The sequence below is a fragment of the Lithobates pipiens genome, unplaced genomic scaffold (genome assembly GCF_037356315.1).
Source record: "Lithobates pipiens isolate NorthernLeopardFrog02 unplaced genomic scaffold, aLitPip1_a1.2 Scaffold_18, whole genome shotgun sequence".
In the NCBI taxonomy this organism is placed as follows: domain Eukaryota; kingdom Metazoa; phylum Chordata; class Amphibia; order Anura; family Ranidae; genus Lithobates; species Lithobates pipiens.
The window spans coordinates 190719118-190739100 of NW_027507758.1; the positions used below are offsets into that span (position 1 = coordinate 190719118).

General features: G+C 40.2%; 1 protein-coding gene across 3 annotated transcripts in view; it reads right to left on the reverse strand.

Annotated features, from left to right (window-relative positions):
• Positions 1 to 2259: 2259 nt before the first annotated feature.
• Positions 2260 to 19983, reverse strand: part of DHX57 (DExH-box helicase 57) — a 210146-nt gene continuing 192422 nt past the window's right edge. For all 3 annotated transcript variants that reach the window (XM_077486473.1, XM_077486472.1, XM_077486474.1), the window contains 4 exons: positions 16757 to 16831; positions 12835 to 12969; positions 11400 to 11600; positions 2260 to 6392 (listed from right to left, as the gene is read on the reverse strand). In XM_077486473.1, coding sequence (XP_077342599.1) covers positions 6249 to 6392; positions 11400 to 11600; positions 12835 to 12969; positions 16757 to 16831 — 555 coding nt within the window. In that variant the 3' untranslated portion in view covers positions 2260 to 6248. The remainder of the gene's footprint in view (positions 6393 to 11399; positions 11601 to 12834; positions 12970 to 16756; positions 16832 to 19983) is intronic.

The following is a 19983-nucleotide window of genomic DNA, read 5'->3' on the forward strand; positions in this document are numbered from 1 at the left end:
GTTGTTACTATGAGATAGCTGACGGTTTTAACTGCACATCTTTCTTCCCTCCTGTCAGTCTCACTATGCCAGTGTTGTATGCTTCCACTGACGCGTTTCGTCGTATTGACATCATCTGAGGGTGGAGGCATACAGTCCTATCCCCTTTTTATGTATGTCTGAGGTCCATGTTATTAACCCTTCGTAGACATTTATCATTACTTGTTTTTTACCCCCCTCTGTTCTATATTCAGCCCTCTTCACGAACTACCCACCACAGGACTTTGCAGACTTCTCTTGAAATCTGCACCTCATTTATTCATTAAGCCCCAATCTTTTACCCTCACACACTCGCCGATGCGGGTATGTCGGATCGCCCATTTTGCACTATCATTCATAATATTAGTTGTATCGAGTGAAAAAATAATTAATTAATTTGCCAGGAAGATAATCCGAATATCAAAAGGTGGAGTAAGATTTTCCCTGCAGAGGGCTTTTATATAACCATATGCATATAAAAAGCTATGCGCTTGTCATAACCATATAGATACATGCTAACTTTCTATGTGATCATCGCGCTTGTCTTCTCTCTAGCCCCAAGGTTAACTAACATCTCAGCCTCAGCGCATACTCACCCCACGTGAAAATCTACACAGGGAGGACAGATCAAAAACTGATCGTATCCTGTCTCTCATCCCCCCCCCCGCACGCGGGACGAGAATGCAGCCACTCATTATGTTACATGAATAGTGCATGTCCTCCTCCTCCTCATTAGAAAGTAAATCTATGGCTTACACCAGATCACTTCTATTGAGCGCATCGTCATCCTAATGGGGCTAAGATAGGGATCAAAACATTATCGCCCATCTTCAATTGCATTGTATTCCGTAGCCAACAACAAGGCTATGACGGTTTTAGATTTCTCTGCAATTAATATATCCTACATGCAGTATTTAAAATTATATAAAATCAAACTATTTAATTGTTTGAATGATACATTATTAATTCAAAATGGAGAGGAATGTTCTGGTTGTGTAAAGAACTACAACTTCATTCAATACTAGGCTGGCTTGGCATCTGAACATCTCAATTCATAAAAATGAACGTACAACTCCATCACACAATTAAACAACATAAAAACAAATAAAACTGCTACCAAACAGCACTCATTAACCCTATATGGTGAAAAAACTATAACGAACACCCGTAGGTGATCGCATCCAAGAAACACAACATCTTACATTTATATATATATATATATATATATATATATATATATATATATATATATATATATGTGTGTGTGTGTGTCTATCAAACATTATACATAAACCCATATATAAAAATATTTAAGCTATTTCTTAATAAGAAATTATAAAATTTATTTTTTATGAAAACCTATAAATCATATTTTTGCACAAATATGGATGGAAAATTCTACCCATATATGTACATCCATACATGCACCTCTAACCCACTTAATCCAATCATAGCAAAAGTGCTTGTATTGTACTCTACTCCTTATCTTAAATCAAATGTTACTCCTATTTTTTATTAGTATTTGTAAATACTGAACACCTGGAGCCTATGATGTGGATGGAATTCGGCTTGAAGCACCGATAAAGAGTGAGAACAAAACCAAAGGGGGTTTTCGGTTTTTCACATATCCCCCAGTGATTTGTGGGCACAGTATTACACGTGTGGAAGTGTAGTCTCGCTAAGGAAGGGCTATACAGTATACATTTTATGAACTGTGGCAGAGAACTTTTTTACACTTGTGCGGTTTAATCACTAAGTGAGAGCTGATGAACATTGTAGCACAAACCGGCTGCAAGGACAGTTCTCATGAATGATTTGCACACTAACGATTTATTTATGTGTGACTAGTGTATACATATATGTTAACCCTATAATATAAGATTGCACTATAACAATATCTTTTTGCAAACAGAGTAATACGTGCTGTTTTGTCTATTGGTGGATGGATTTATCTTATGATATACTTATTCACTTTGTAGATTGTTTTACAATACACAGAATGTGATGAGATTTGATTTATTTCTTAATATAATATATTATTTGTAATGATTATACCATGGATGTTTAATTGTAGTTTTGAAAGGGTTAATTTGGTTTTTTTTTTTTTTTTTTTGCACTTAAAAAAGGGATATCACTTTATGGTCCACTCACTTTTAGCTGCAACTATGAAATAAAAAAAAGTGTAAAAACACATTCATTTGTATACATTGTAAGCTGTGCAAAATTACCACTGCAACATCCTACAGGCATAAATATTACCATTTAATAAATATGTGAAAAATTCACAAGTTATTTTTGAATAATAAAAAGCAATTAAGATACATTTTTTTTTTTACAATGTATGCTTGGCAATACATACACTCTATTGATGTGCATTTTTTTTTCAACACATGATCTGCCAACAAAAAGACAATTTACAAACTGATGAAACTACCTGAAATATTAAGTACAAATCACACCTTGCAGCACTGGAGCCTTTGATTCAAGTCCCAGTTAGGACCTTATCTGCAGGGGGTTTGCATGCATTTCCTCCCTTTGGAGACGTTCCATCCACACGCCAAAGACATGCTGATAGGTTAATTAAAACACACAGTCATGTTTAATAGGAGGTACATATAAACAAGGTAATATTCATCAACATCAATACGAAGACCACTTAATACAATTAATCTCACTGGACCTTTTCTCCAGATTGTAGTTATCTTGTCATAACAAAACAAATAAGAGTTTTGAAAGCGGTTCAACCCCAATCGGTAAGAAAAAAAAAAGTACAAATGTTAGTGTTTTTTTTTTTAAACGTCTCTTAAATATTTTTTAGAATGGTATAGCGCATGGTAAACCTAAGCAACCAAGGAAGGCAAACTAATAAAATAAACTTATTTCTGCTCCACACTACTGCACGCTATACTTCAACGCACACAATTACTGAAAAAAGAAACTCCAATTTTTTTTGGTTTGGATAGAGTGCTAGAGAAAGATCTGCTTTCAGCTTTTTATTGATGTCCCAACTGGAGAGATGTTTTGCAGAGCATTGCTATTAACCAGATTTCCTGTTTCCCCTCTCTGGAATGCATTCTTCATTTAGTCCTACTGAGAACTCCCCAAAAGCCAGTATTACTGTCATTAGCTCCCAGTGAATTTCCCATACAAGGTAAATGCACTTTAGAAAGTGGAAACAAGTAGAAATCTCCCCACACAGATATAACCATTAATAATCACTGTATATGGACTACAGTATAAGGATCTTAAATGAGAGTAGTGGATTATTTTTAACAGTAAAAATAGTAAACAGTAGTTCTGCTCTGACAATGATGCAAAATAAAGAGGTCTGAAGAGACTATTATTCCCATCTATACCCCCTACCCCCCTTGGAGCTCCAGTCAGATATATATAAAAAAAAAAAATCTTAAGACAGCAAGATATCTATTAAAAAATTCAATAAAGCTAGTATATGTACCTGAATCTGTGGTTATTTTATATTTCTGTAACCTCAAGGCATTAATCAGACTGGGGAAAAGGAGAGGCAGCATTCTGACCCATGCATGGTTCTATTGTAGTAAATAGTGCTGTCGAGCACTGTAAACTATTTTTTTTAATAGGTAATTGGTACACATGGGCAATTTCAATGTGCTGCTGCTCATACACGGTTTAAATACCAGGCTAGAGGAAGAGTAATAACTAAAGTAGTAAAACATTGGTGGCCTCCCTTTTTTTTTTTTTTTTACAGCCACCCAGGAAATAGATTAGTAGAGGAATAGTGAAGTGTACATAGGAAGGCATGGCTATAAGGCTTCATGCACACTGGATGTCTTTACAGCTGCTGTTTTTGGCTTCAGACATTTTTTCTACAGTCAAACTCTCCAGCATGTTATCCTATGTATCCATGCACACATAGGCTGTTATCAACTGTTTTTGGCTGGGGTGTTTTTTGGCAGTAAAAAAAACAAACCAAAACTAGTGGGTTCTGAGGAGTTTTTCAGCTGTTTTGAGCTGTAAAAATGCTCCAACGCCAATAAGCACTCAAAAACACAGATAAACACTCTTACCAAGATTTTTGATCCATTGTGAAAAAAAAACATTAAATGCTGAAAAACAATAAAAAGCACTATTGCAAAAACATTGAAAAACTCACTGCAAAGCTACTGCTGTTTTTATAATGTTACTATAACATCCAGTGTGCATGAGAATTAAAGTATGTTAGTAAAGTACTTGAAAATCAGAGATTATGATTAGGAGAGCCCAAGGAATTTTTTTTAAAATGTTATATATTTGAATTTCTTTTGAGAGGTGGTGGCCTTATATACTTTTATTACCAGCTCATTCAGATAATGTTCGATTTCTGAATGTCCTTTTTTAAAAGAGGCACCGTTTCAGAATGTACTGTATATACCAGCATGCATGTTTATTCTCTGGGTTATGAAATAATCCAATAATTATTTATGATATGTGTAGAATTAAGCTGCCTAATATTTCTGTAATGGTGCAACAAGGTGCTGCACAATACCTTATCTTAAAGGTGACCTGAGTTCAAAAAATTAAGATTTGTTATCGCTTTCTCTGCAAAATCTACCATTTGCCTTGAATTCTTCCTAAATACTGCAAGTCCTGCAATTATAGCCTCATAAGTATATTGCCTGTATGAGATCTAAGGCACGGTGAAATTAGTTTTTTTTTTTTCTGCTGTGCTGCTCATTGTTGCAGGAAAAAAACTATTCCATAAAGAACTGATTTAGATTAATTGGTTCTTTTATCACCTTTTCTTAAATGTCCCCCCTCCCCCATGTGATTATTCAGTCATCAGAGGAACGATTATGAAATTAGGAAATAAATCACTGCCTCTACCAAGCTGGCCACCTCCATACAGCCAACAAAAATGAATGGGAATTTAGTAATACAGAAAAGGTCAGCTACAGGCAATATTGGCGACTAGTCCCTTGCCCTCTGCTTGTTTTTTGGCACATTGTTTTATTATCTCAGCAGAACAGCCATGAGCTCATTTGATCTTCTATGGCAGTAATCTAGTTCAACGCTAGCCATGTCTGCACAGTGAGCGCTTCAGGAGATGCTCATGAAACAAAAATCTCACTGCACATATGTTGCCAGCATTAAAGAGGCACCAAAAGATGCAGCTGACCTCCAGAGACAAGCTGGGGGTTTCTAGTATAGAATAGGTAAGGTGGCTTAGGAGTGTGGGTTAGGAAGGAAAGAAAATCGCTCAAATCCCCCATCATCAGAGTGAGTGTTGATTGGGGAATCCTTCCCGCTGAGCTATTGTGTTCTCCTGGAGGGGGCACGGGGAGCACAATAATCGCATGCTGGAACTCCAACATGCTGGTTGTACCCAAATCAATCGATGTGGGTACAATCAGCATGCCCATAGATGGATCGAATCTCAGACTGTCCCTGCTAAACCAGCCGAGATTTGAACCATCTATGCCTGGCTTTAGAGCATTTTTATGGAAAATTTATCCTTGCAGGTCCTTTGTACAATCAGCAACAGTAACGTATTGTCTTTATCTGCTTATGGCCTAAGCTTATAGGCCCAAGCTATTCTGTGCCAAAAAGGATACAATTTTATTATGATGACTGACCTCATACTAACAATTCATCAAATAACTACATTTTCTAAATGACCAATATCTGACCCTCAGTGAATTTAAATTACATCCATCATGAGAGAAATCTAAGGGGTGCTTGGCTGTCGTTGGTTTTAATATCCGTTACACCCCAAGAACAAGCACCCAGCAGATGAATGTAGAGTCATAGCCCTATATATACTTGCTCTAGGTCAGTGAAGCAAAAAATATTATGGACAAAGCAATAGCATGGACAGTAAGACAACTGTCATTTTAAGAAAAAAGGCAGCCTACGTAATTCTCTCATGAGAGTAGCTTTAATTATAAACCATGATTATAGGTAGATTAGTTAGAAAACAGCTACATAATTTCCTGTTACCTTCTAGTGTGTGGGCATCTTAGAGGCAACAACCGATAATATTCTGCGTGAACTAAATGTTTACCCCGAAGCAAAAACTATCAATACTTTAACAATCATTTGATATTCATGATTGAGTTGGCCTTATAAATTATTTTTACTGAAAGTCAAATCATCTTTCAGCTTGTTACATATCATACCACAGTTTTATGTTTTCACATACAATAAACATTTTGTAGCTGTTTCAGTCCAACTGCAGAAGTAAAATGACACCATCTTTCAACATGATCTCAGGATCACTGCGTCGTCACCAATTTGACGATCATGGCAATAATTCGGGAGCCACGTGGGCAGGTATGCAGGTCCATTGTAGGATTCTTAATTTTATCATGTAAGAGCTGGTCTAGTTCACTGCGAAGTTCTTTCACTAGTTCTGCAATCTGTTGAAAGAAACATGGCATGGATCATGTACATATTTGTAATAATAGCTGTATCTTTATGCAGCCTTTGACCAGGCAACTAATGTGAAATTTAAGGGACAATCCAGCTAAAAATTATATTTAAATTTTGTGGTGGGGCTAGATAGCTGAACCACAACAATTTATAATATCCCGAATGGATGCTATAGGTGAGATATCTGTGCTGCAATTGGTAAACTTTGTATTCATCCTGTGGACAGAACAAAGTATTCCTGTTCTCCCTGTTGGATTTTTTTCTTATCTATTTTACTGTATATTATGGAGACTGAAAAAGAAGGTGTTGTCACATGAGAAGGTAGGCAGGAGTAGAGTCAACAATTTTTACAGCATCTCAGAGTTGAAGAATTCAATAAGCAGCCAGAAATGGACTCAACCAGGCTTGACCTTGGACTGACCCTTTAAACAGGACAGTAATACAAAAGCTGTATTTGCCTATCTGGTATTTAAAGGTTCAAATGAAAGGGCTATCTTATTATCTTTCCTTCAGTGCCTACTACAGTTGTCCCTAGGGGTAAGGACTGCATATTTATACTACGTCAGTGAATAGATAAATAGAAAAAGAAGAATGCACATTGAAGAAGCCAGCCATGGCAAATTGTATATTACTGTACTTAAAATACCCAGCCAAATACACTGTTCCAAAAATCCTTGGATTGCCAACAGCTGCTAACCACTTCCCCCAAATACTTTTCTACTAGTGTCAATTTGGAAACTATAAATCCTTACAAGACTGTCATCTGCTTAGTTAGGTTTTTAGGATTGTGGCCATAAATGCAGTGTTGAATATAGCTGTATTGATGACTAGATGTCATATTTTCTCTAGTTTGTAATGTACATCTGTAGGTGAAAAGTTCTAAGCTGTATGTGTATATGCATTGAATCCAATATATAAAGTGCATTAGATCATTCAATATACTGTATCTATGTCTATCTAGCCCTAGAAAAAAGGAATTACCTGTAAATTCTATATATTGGAGTACTGTACAGGACACAAGCTTGATATTCATATACCCTGGGGTATAGATAGTACCTTCAGGTGATCAGACACCCTGTAACCCTAACCCACTCTGAGTCCTCAGATTTGCAGCAAGCAATGCAAAACACCACAAGAACAAAGGGGAGGATGAACTGTGCTCTGTACAGTACTCCAAGATATGGAATTTACAGGTAAGTCAAAATTCCTTTAATCTTTATCGTAGAGTACAAGACCAAGGCTTGAAATTCATTGACCATAGGAAGTCTCCAAGCAATAAATAAGAATCCTGGGCAACAACAAAACTGTGCTAACAGGCCCAACAAGAAAAAGGGTCAACAGACCCAACTCAGAGTGCCGCTGCAGCTATAGAAGATCGGATGTCCACCTGGTAAAACTCAAAAAAGTATGAACAAAAAAAAACAGGTGGTGGCCTTAGACAGCTGGGCAACAGAGGCTCGATGTCAGAATATCCAGAAACTGCCTACTAATCTAGGGGCTGGGCACGTGTTAGTGCAAGAGGTACTTTGTCATTTAAAATGTAAGCTCTTGTGATTAGATGGCTTACCCATATAGCAATGGTGGCTCTTGAGGCAGGATATCCCTTGCAAGGTCCTGAGGCTAAGATGTAAAGAGAGTATGTTTTCCTGATCGTAGCTGTATCTTTGAGGAAAACTCTGGTGGCTCTGACCACATCCGGACAATAAAGAACAATTTCCTTTGGGAGTGGTACACAATGAAGAAAGGACTGGACTATGTCTTCACTGAGGTAGAAGCCTGACACCACTTTAGGCAGAAAGGAAGGTCTAACAGATTAGATAGCACCAAAAAGGCTACCTTGCAGGAGACTTTATCCAAGGGGATTCCCTGATGGGTTCAAAGGGTGGTTTCTGCATGGACAAATATAAGCAGACAAAAATAAAATAAAAAATTAGGTCCCAGGGTGCTGTAAGGGTGGGCTGATCCAAGAAACAACTTGAAAAAGATCTTTACAAGGAAAACCAAAACCAGAGGTTTTTGGAAAATAATGGACAAGATTGCAGCCTGTCCCTTAAGAATACTTAAGGACAAGTTCAGGTCAAGCCCTGATTGCAGGAAGACCAGATTGTGAGGTAAGGGGTAATCTCTGGGATTGAATTGCCTGTGTTTACACCAGACAAAGAAGGAATTTCAGCTCCAATAGCATTGTGGGAATGACAGACTCTGGCTCCTTTGTCCCTCAAGACCTGAGCTTCAATGGCCATGCCGTTAAAGCCACTGATAGAGCAGCAGGATGAACGGGAACATAACACAGCATGAATGATCTGTTTGGAAGCAGCCAGGGGTCATCTCCTAGAAGTCTGAGTATGTCTGTACACCAGGTTCTCCTGTGGATTCCAGAACAAATTTTGACATCTTTTAATGAATTTGTCAAGTGGCACACAAAACAGACATCACCCTTTAAAGGGCATATGAATGAGGCGTCATTACAGGCAGCCAAAAGATTCTGTGCATGACTTGTTCTAGGGCATTAATACAAAATAGCAAGGCAAAAGGACTGCTGTAATTGCTAAGCCAATGTACAGCCCTTGAAAATAGAATCAGGTTGTTTGTTCATTGCCCTAGTCCAATTAGCTGCGGTTTGACAAACAAAAATTGCAGCAACAGCTGGTTGCAGAGCTGGGCCTGCGAGGGTAAAGAAAGCAAACTTTCTCTATTCAGAATCTTTGAACAAAGGAACATTTTCTATAGGTACAGGAAGAGGTTTAAAGACTGAAATAGCAGGAACTACTACATGACGGACCACTTTTTTTGTGACTATTTTTGCATTGAATTGAGGTCAGCAATGATATTTGGAGGGGTGAAATATATTTTCTGGATTGACCCAATCTTCATTGAACAACTATTGTATTTGTTCATGAACGAGGAATGTCTTTCCAGACTTTACAGGTTAATTTAGTAACTGAGCGGACATGACGTGACGTGACAGAGGAAAATCAAGTGAGGCAAGGCCAAGGCTTTTGCACACAGCAGAAGTGTACATATTAACAGGCTAGCATATTTTGTAAATCCATAATATCAGATGCATAGCAGCCTGGGAGTGAATAATCTTCTTTGGCTCCCCCTATACCACTGTTTTTTTTTTCCTTTGCGTCTACCTCTTCTAGAGCAGCATATTCAGATCCAACTCAGGTAGAGATGGTGGAGGTGGAGACTGTAACTCTTGAGCCCTGGACAACGAAGGCTGTATTAAAGCCAAAAGAGAAAACTCTGCCATAATCAGGTAGACTACATGTGTCCCTGAGATGTACCTAAAATCAGATACAGAGATCGGTGGTAAAAGCAGGGTCCTGCTCTGGGTGCATGGGAAACATTGTCACTCTGAGTGGTCTGCGTGTATTGTAGGTCTTCAGCAGTTCCCTTGCACGTGGCAAGTAGGGTGTGAAAATGGGGTAAGCGTGTCCAAGGAGTATGCAGTAATCCAGGTGTCGTCCTAATGTCAAAAGACCAGGAGAAAGTACCCAAGTTCTTAATAAAGATCTGTAGGAGGAAATGGTGGTAAAGTGTGCGACCTAAGGTGTGAGGTAACATATGGTCAGGCACCTGAGATTAGGACTAAGCTCTGAATGGCTGAATTTTAGCACTAAGATTGAAAAGTTTACACTGTATAAGTGAAAACGCTTTCCCGGTTTCCTGATAATTTGAATGTATTCTACTAAGAATGTGTAAAGCAAATTATGTCTCAATTTCTGTGGGACTACAGTAACAATCAGAGATGCGGAGTGGCCCTATCACAATGGACATACCCCTGAAGCGGTCTTCAGGGACTGGGATCCATAGGGATGGACCATCAGTCCTAGACCTGTATAGCAACCTATGGCTAACTACATGCGTTGCACCAAGCCAAGCTGCGTGCTCACAAAGAACCTAGTGCCAAAAGCAACATTACAGGTGTGGGGTGCAATTATGACTCCCAAGGTTGCACTGATTCAAAAGGCACTGCTTCTCCTGTTTTATTAGAGGACAGTGAAGAGTTGAATGAAGAACCTAAAGATAAAATAATAAACTAGTTAAGCCAAGAGACTTCTCCATAAAGGAGAAAAGGTCCATCATCCTAGGACACTAGCGAAAAAACTAGACATGTCTATGAATATCAAACCTGCGTCTTTAAATGTATGATTAAAGCGGTTGTATTTTTATTTATTTATTTTTTCCTCACCTGCAAAGCAAAAGGCATAATGAGCTAGTATGCACCGCATACTAGCTCATTATGAAATACCTTAGAACGAGGCCCCGACATCTGTCCCGATCCACGCCGAGGGAGCTGACATGTTCCCTCTGCGTTTCTCCCGGGTTTCGCGGCTCCGGCGCTGTGAGTGGCCGGAGCCGCGATATCATTACTCCCGCGCATGTGCGCGGGAGATTTCTCTCCGGCAGGGTCCGGCGTCTGCTGGGCTTACAGCCGGGAATTCCCTGTGCGCATGCGCCGCTGCAGTCAGCGGCGCATTGCAAGGGGAATATCTCCTAAACCGTACAGGTTTAGGAGATATTTTTTTACCTACAGGTAAGCCTTATTATAGGCTTTCCTGTAGGTAAAAGTCCCCAATTTGGCTATACAACCATTTTAAGATAAAGGATTTGGATGTACTTTCTTTTTAAATAAGACTGGTTATGAAGGGATATAATTAAATTTGATAGCATCTAACTGTAAAGTTTTGTTTTAAAAACAGCTAGAGCGAGTGTGCTCGCTCCCGTCGCTGGAAAGACCTGGTTCAGGTAAGTAAAAGGAGGGCTCTGGGGGGGCTGCTGCATCACAGGTTTTTCACCTTAATACATTAGGGTGAAAAACCATGAGGGTTTACAACCCCTTTAACTTTTCCATGAAATTTAAAATTTGAAAGGAAGGAAAAACACAATTCTACCAGCAAGAACAATCTTTTTCTGCTTGGACTGCTATGGGACTTCTCTTGCCATTGTGAATATACAGTATGAAAGTCTAAATGCCTGAACCTTACCTGATGTGAGGCTGCTACAAAACGAATCCACCCATCATCCATGGAAATTAGGAAATCCCCTTTGCGTAGCTCAACATTTACTTGGCCACCACCAAACAAAATTAGGGGGTACACAGACACCATGCTGCAGTCTCGCACAAAAACACGGCTGGTCTTAATCTTTTCATGATACACCAAATATGGACTATCAAAATTCCGCACCTAAAATATAAACCCATTATTGTATAATAAAGCACAATGAGAATTTTTTTTTCCATATTTTTTAAAATACTATCATCAACAGCAGCCACGGTGTTACATTGACTCTTTCCACATTTTCGAAGCCTCACATGCACAACTCTATAATTTCATAGTTTCATAGCTGGTAAGGTTGAAGATGCTAGTCCATCCAATTCAACCTGTGTAGACGTATGTGTGTCAATGTCCGTAAACATTTCCATATCTCTGTATGTTGTGTTCACTAAGATGTCAAGTCCATATACAACATGACACAGTTTTCCTACAGTCCTATGCATGTTGTAAATACAATGCGTGGCCTGTGCAAACAGGTTTCATGTTTACAAGGGCTAAAAAATGTTTATGATGGACTTGATATGCAAAGGAATAATACTAAAGGTTTGTCAGATGTTTTTTTTTTTCATCTCCTGTATATTGTCAAGCACCACTGCACTTGTGCTACAGTCAAACCACTTTAAATCACTACCAGTCACCCACCTTGTGGGTAAACAGGCAAATGTGTCTCCAAGTGCACAAAAATGCATTGCATTCAGGAAGAATGTCAGTACTGTATTATGTTAGGAGCAGTTAAGATCAGAAATAAAGATGTGTGTGTCCCAGCAGTGTATCCCCGTGTGCCCTGACTGAATGTGTATGCATTTGTTCCATTTCCTCTTTGCTGTAAATGGAGATGGCCCCAGCCTTTACTTTGAGTCTGAAGTCACAACAGATTCCGTGTACTCCAGTAAGGGCCCAAGAATACAACAAAAGTTGAAAGAAGCAGACATACAAGAGGAAAGAACACCACAACTGGCTTGTTCACATCATGTCCACTGAGCTTCGTTTTATTGCACACCACAGCAAATGTATTGTTTGAACAGGGCATAAACAACTGTTTGCTCTGTACCCTGCTCACATTATATGTGAGGTGGTGTGCTGAAAAATGCAACTCAATTGACATGGTGTGAACAAGACCTAGGAAGGAAAGCAGAGAGAAAAGTGTTGAATAAGCTCTGATGTTGTAAAGCTCAATGCATGCAGGAAACCACCAGTAATGGTGAATGAGATGGAACATGCTCCGTTGAGTGTACCAGAATGGGCAACCCCACAACCCCAGTGTTTCTGACAGAAAATGCCATTTTCTTTTTATAATATGAGCATGTTATGAGAATTATACAGGTCAAAGTACACATTAGAAGTTTTGGGATTATTAGCATACCTGGTAGTTTATAGAGGAGGGGTGAATGTGAACATAACCATCATTCTTTGTCACAAATTTCATCTCTTCTGCTTTTGAAGGCATTTTCATAGTTCCTGATCTTGTCATTTGAAATTTTCCTTCTGGTGCTCTCACCTACAAATATAAGGAAACAAAAAAAAAATCAGTAATAAGTTAGTTCTTTCCTACGGGCTATATGCAGCCCCAACCTCCACAATCCTATCCTCCAGATTTTGTAAAGCACTGAAAAGAGGATAGTGGGAAAGAAACAAAGTAAGGGAAAAAAATAAAGGAAAAAACAAAACAAAAAACGACTGTTGCTAGACTTGCTGTAAATGAACAGCAAGAGAGACACTAAGCTAAAATGAAAAAGGTTATACAGCATGCACAAACATTTCCGCTTTATTTTATCAGTCTTTGGTGAACAGAGCAGACCTTTGGGGTATCATTCTTTGTGGACACAGAGCAAAGTTTATGCTTATACAGTCTTGAGATAGCTTTATAGTAAGGTAGAAAAACACACAAATCTATCTAGTTTAACCAATAGAAAAATCAAAAAATTGTATAAATAGAAAAATACCATATACAGAACCCTATACATATAGTTGATCCAGAGGAAGACAAAAAAATAAATAAAATAAAACACTACAAAATATGAAATGTCACCCATTATCCCAAAATCCGCTTAAAACAGATGAATGGCAATAACTTTGCCATTGGTCCAGCGAATCGGACAGGATGGGATCGGTTGAAAACGGACAGGCTGTCAGTTTTGTTCTGATATCCACATAGAGGAGAACAGGACTCTGACCAGTCCGTCTCTGCATAGTGAGCGGAGACGGACCTGTCATAGGGGAGCGATCCCCGCTGAGCATACAGAGTCCGTCAAAATGGATCCCCCTTGTGTGAAACGGGCCTAAGTCGGCCATAGATACTCTCAATCCGCGGTATTACTGTAACGTGGTTAATGAGCGTTTTGCAATACGAGCCATTATTTCTTAAAAATCCTGACTTGGTTTGCAAGCACTGTCTTGCAAAACAAGCAGGATTCAAGCCTCTGGGGTGTGCAGTGGCCAGAGGTGTAGGGGGCACCGGGACATTCAGAGCCGCTCGGAAGTACTCCATTCCCGAGTGTCTCTGAGCCTCTCAGGGTGTCTCCGAGTGCATCCGAGCGGCTCTGAGTGGCCTCCGAATTTCTCCGGCACCCCCACCTCTGGCCACATGCAGTACTGCATACAATAGAAGTCACTGTGGAACAAATTATCTGAGTTTCCATTGACCCCCTATGGGGAAACTTGCTTTTATATACGAGTGCTTTGGATTACAAGCATTTTTCTGGAACGAATTATGCTCGAAATCCAAGGTACCATTCTAATACAATTTTCCTGTGGTTGCAGGAAAGAAAATCGCTTAATTCCCCCCATACACAGTGGGCTGTAACCTGGATAGAGAAAGGCCAGTGGATCTGGTGTGTCTGGATTTCGCCAAAGCATCCCCATAAACTCTTAATTTACAAATTGAGGTCTGGTGGCATTGATGATAGTGTATGTGCCTGGATACAAAATTGGTTACACTAGCGTGTCCAGAGGGTGGTGATAAATAGTGCATCTTTTGAACAGTCTAGAGATGTAAGCTGGGTACCAGACTCTGTCCTGGGATCATTATTTGTTCATAATTAATATAGAGATTGTTATAAATAGTCTCAATGTTTGCTGACGATTCAAAACTAAGCGCATCGATAACTTCACAACAGGATATAAAAAATTTACAGGTTAACCTTGATAAAATAGAGAGGTGGACAACTACATGGCAAATGGGGTTCAATATTGATAAATGTAAAGTAATGTATTTGGGGGTTAAAAATATGCATGCAAGCTATTCACAATGGGGAGCACCTCTAGGGGAGAAGCAAAGATAGAAAAAGGAACTGGGGTCCTAGTAGATCACAGGCTCAGAAATGGCGTGTAATGCCAACCTGCTGCAAGTTAGGCCAGCAGAATATAAGCATGCAATAAATAGGGTATTTACTCAAGAGATAAATCTATAATTCTACCACTGTACATAACTTTTTTGGCCACATCTATAGCATGTCATCCAGTTCTGGTCACATGTCCTCAGGAATGACAGCAACAAAGCTAATAAGGGGACTGGAGGACTTAAGTTATTGTCCCTGGAGAAGAGATGCCTAAGAGGAGATATGATCACAATTTACAAATCTCTAAATGGGGATTCTATTATAAAAATGATTCAATCTCAGGTAGCTTAACCACTTAACGACCAGCGCACGACGATGAACGTCCTATTTTTGAAGAGGGATATCTCGGTAACGGCAGCAGCTGCTGCCACAACCGAGATATCCATCTCTTTAGGTGCCGGTCGTCTGTACGATAACGATGGTCTCCGTGGCGGATTCGCCGCGAGATCACCGCTATCGGCGGCGGGAGAGGTGGGAGATGGGAAATGGTAGCGACATAATTACATATAGTTACATACAGACACAAACACACATCACACACAAACCACACACAAACTGTTGAACTGTATAGACTGGTGTCTTTAGTCAACCTTACTAACCATGTAAGAGGGGATGCAGCGGTTAGCCATATATGGGCAGTCTAATAGCCTTTGATTTTCCAAGGCTTTGGTCTCCCTGACACTGCAAGTCTTTTTGGCATCTTGAATTTCTTTATCAATTTCAAGCGGAATTAAGAAATAATTATCTGCTCTTACAGTACATACCTACATTTCATTCCTAAATAAGTAATCTCAGTCATCCAAATCCAAGATGCTGAAACTCTCAGAATTGTCTACCGGGTCCCTGAAATTACACCTGGGGGGATCTTATGCTGTTTTTGATTAACACATAAATATTATAGTTATGTTTTAAGTTTCACCAGATTAAATGCAAGAAACATTTTTTACCCTTTTTTAGACATTTTCTTACCCCTTTCAGTGGTAATAAATATGTTATCCAAACAGTGATCTTGAAGAGGTTTGAGATGTGAACCCCCCCCCCTCAATTATTCAGTGCAAAAGTGGACCCTCTTCTAAAACAAATGTTATCAATGTTCTGTGAAGACAAAGGAAGGAGATAACCCCCTAATTCAGTGTAGTTTAAAGTGGTTATAAAAAGCTTTTTTTTCCTAAAATAAAAAATAAGTTATACTTACCTGCTCTGTGCAACAGTATTCCACAGATCAGTGCCTTACCTTCTCTTTTGGGGTCCCCGCCCACGCTCTACACTCCTCTTTTTATGTGATTGCCTCCATTGCAATTCCCTGCAATGGGGGCAATTGCAGGGAATGTTATGGCGATACTTGTGTGGGCACACAGCCAAGCTGGGCAGTGGGTATCCATAGACACGCAAAGCGAACCTTGACCCTGTCACTTCTCCCTTCTCACAGAATTTGATTGGCAGCATCAGGAGCCAATGGCTCCCACTGCTATCTCTGTGTCCTGTGAGAAGAGGAAGTGGGGAGATTGCCACCTGCAGACGGGCACAGCACTGGATCAAGAAAAGATTCAGGTACTGCAAGCGTGTTTGGGGAAGCGGGTCACACAACTACTGGAACATTTTTTATTTTATTTTTTACCTGTGATGCAGGAAATGCAAGGTAAAAATTACTTGACTTTAGAACCACTTTAATAACGAATCAAGGTTCTCACCTGGGTTATTCTATTCAGATTTATATATCCAAATATAGAAGACTGGGTTATGCGCTCTAATTCTTATTTTTTAAGGTATGCTTTTATCTTTCTTTTAAGTAAAGAAAAAAAGCATGAGAACCAAAGAGTCAAACAGTATTCACAGCATTGCTACGTTTCCTTAAACATTAGAGAAGCAATTTTACTTTGAAGAAAAGAGAAACAAGTGCTAGACGGACACAAAGTGCAATTCCAGACATTATAATGAAGAACTCACCTGGACAACATTGGGATACAATGCCGCACATAACATTGCTGACATCAGCTTGATATTGTCTGCATTTATGTTTGCCTATACAAAAATAAAATATCCACAAACAAAAGTAAATTACAAGTATATTAAGAGCCATTTTTTTTTTTTTTTTGCCTTAAAGATGTTAATATCTAATCATCATCTTTAGTGGTAAATCAAACAATGGGTGAATTATATGAACTTGAAATATAAAAATAAATAGCCTATAATTCTTCTTCTTAATTTGATTGATATTGCACATATTCCACTACTAGGTGTTTCTGCTTAAAAATTAAACTGTAGTGTTCCTATACCCCATTCCACCTCAGTATCAGTCCCTACGATACATGCTGAATCCCACAGAGGGGAGAAATATGGGGTGAATAGGACTTTACGATACCAGAATAATGTAGAGGATATATATATATATATATATATAGTATTAAAACACAACATTTATTGGAGCGACATTAAAATAATACCTTATAACCAGGCTAATATATCCTCTACATTATTCTGGTATCATAAAGTCCCATTCTTTCCTTCTTTTTTTTCCTCTCTGTAGGTTTCAACACGTGTTTCTGCTTAATTCACCTGATCTATAAAACAGTTCCCAATTTTCAAACTAAAGCTGACCATAGACATTCATAACGGATGGAAACATGTCGTTTGACAGATACTGTACATTACCAAAAGTATTGGGATGTCTGCCTTTGCATACACTTTACTGGCACCCCAGTCTTAGTCTGTAGGGTTTAATATTGAGTTGGCCCACCCTTTGCAGCTATAACAGCTTCAAAGCTTCTGGGAAGGCTGTCCACAAGGTTTAGGAGTGTGTCTATGGGAATGTTTGACCATTTTTCCAGAAGAGCATTTGTGAGGTTAAGCACGGATGTGGACGAGAATGTGTTCTATCGGGTTGAGGTCAGGACTCTGCAGGCCAATCAAGTTCCTCCACCCCAAACTCGCTCATCTATGTCTTTATGGACCTTGTTTGTGCACTGGTGCGCAGTCATGTTGGAACAGGAAGGGGCTAACTCCAAACTGTTTCCAGAAAATTGGGGGCATGAAATTGTCCAAAATGTCTTGGTATGCTGACGCCTTAAGATTTCCTTTCACTAGAACTAAGGGGCCAAGCCCAACCCCTGATAAAAAAAAAAACCCACACCATAATCCCCCCCTCCACCAAATGATTTGGACCAGTGCACAAGGGCGAGAGTGAGTTTGGGGTGGAGGAACTTGACTGGCCTGCACAGTACTGACCTCAACCCGATAGAACACCATTGGGATAAATTAGAGCAGAGACTGTGAGCCAGGCCTTCTTGTCCACATTAGTGTCTGACCACACAAATGCGCTTCTGGAAGAATGGTCAAATATTCCCACAGACACACTCCTAAACCTTGTGGACAGCCATTAAAGTTCATGTGCCTGTAAAGACAGGTGTCCCAATACTTTGGTACTAGAGTGTATAAGGTTTCTTTTGTGGATGTGGTGATAGAGACCACACCGGATGGGGCTTTAGTTAGCAACTTATATAGGAAACCCTCTGCAGACAATACCATACCTTCGACATACAACTACCCCAGGTGGGGAAGGAGTGCAACAAATATGGTCAAATTTGGAGGCGAGTGCTTGATACTGCTGGTGACAGCTTTCACGTGGTGCAACTGCTGTGGAATTGGCATTGTGCTCATAACTCAGAATACCATAAGTGGATTGTTTGTTATGGACTTATTGATGCACTGGACTTTATTTCTTATCGTACATCATGGGACACAGAGCCATAGTATTTACTACGTGGGTTATAGGCCACCTTCAGGTGATGGACACTGGCATGCCCTAAGGCTGGGAGTACCTCAGTTTTTTTGCCTAGTGTCTAAGGTTTTGGTCACAAGTGAAGATGTGCTGTGCGGGGGGGGGGGGGGGCGGCGTGGCCGGATGAGGGAGTGAGAGTGGAAATGCTGGGCGCTCTGTCTCTATCTCCCCTCGTTCCCTGATGGGGAAAATAGCCAGGAAGCAATGATTTAACTAAATAATATGCAACCTATACTGCGACCACCTTCCTTTCTTGCTAAGCCTGTGGAAGTGACCTGGCAGAGTAGCGCCCGTGTCCCCAAAGGCAGCCGAGGGAGATCTCGCGGGCGGCCGAACTATCGCAAGACCCCCGTGCGGCGTTGCAACGGAGCAAGCAGAGCGGGCGGCGAAGCCAAGGGAAGCTACGCCTCCGCTTCAGGCTATCGCGAGACTTCCCGTGCGGCATAGTGGAGCGGAGGATTTTGATTACTGCACATAGAATGGAAGACTTGGCTTTAGCCCGGCTCGATTCGGAAGTTGAACCAGCGAGAGCAGTGGAGCTTCTTAGTAGCCTATGGCAACGGCCTAGGCTAAACGTTAACACGGGGGGAGAGAGGAGGAAGGAAGGAATGAGAGTGAATATGATCTACTAATACGACTGCCAGCAACAAGCAGACCTGAGCGCAGCTGATGATATCTCCCCCCCCCCGTACTGCAGAACTCTCTCTATACGGTTTGATTTCTGAATCTTGGACTAGGGACATTGTATTATATAAACTGTACAGCTCTGTACCATAATCACACTGACCTCAGTGAGGATAAGTGAGGACTGTTGGGCCCTTGGACTGAGGATGTTCTACTAGCTGCACTGCATCGCATTGAAGCTGCACTGACCGCGGAGGGGTCAGGCAAGGAGTTGAGTGGTTGAGAGGGAGCGGAGTTGCTACTGCGCCCCCCTCCCTCTGGCAGAACGCTTGGCCCCCTTTTCTACTATTGGTTGTATTTCCCAATTTTCAAGGGGCTCTGCCACATTACTGTTACATTACCGCTACATTACTGCCATATTATTAGTTAAGCTTATATCAATTTCAGGTGAAGACCATGCTTAGTAAAAGGGCTACAGAGGATATGTTGCACGGTGAGGGGAACCAAAAAACCTGGGCAGGCAAAGAAAAAGCAAATCAGGCTTCTGCGGCAGCAGCCGCAAAACTTGAACGCTTTGCCCATGCAACCTCACCAACTAGGAGAGGACACCATCAGATAGTAGGGCAAACAAGGCCATAAGGGGCGACCTCGAATAGGAGAAGTAACAGTCAATTAGCATTAAACCCTGCTGCCTCACCTATTGGAAGTAAGGTGAACAATCCGGTACTAGCAGAGGGTAAAGTAACATATAATACAATAAATCCAGCAGAAT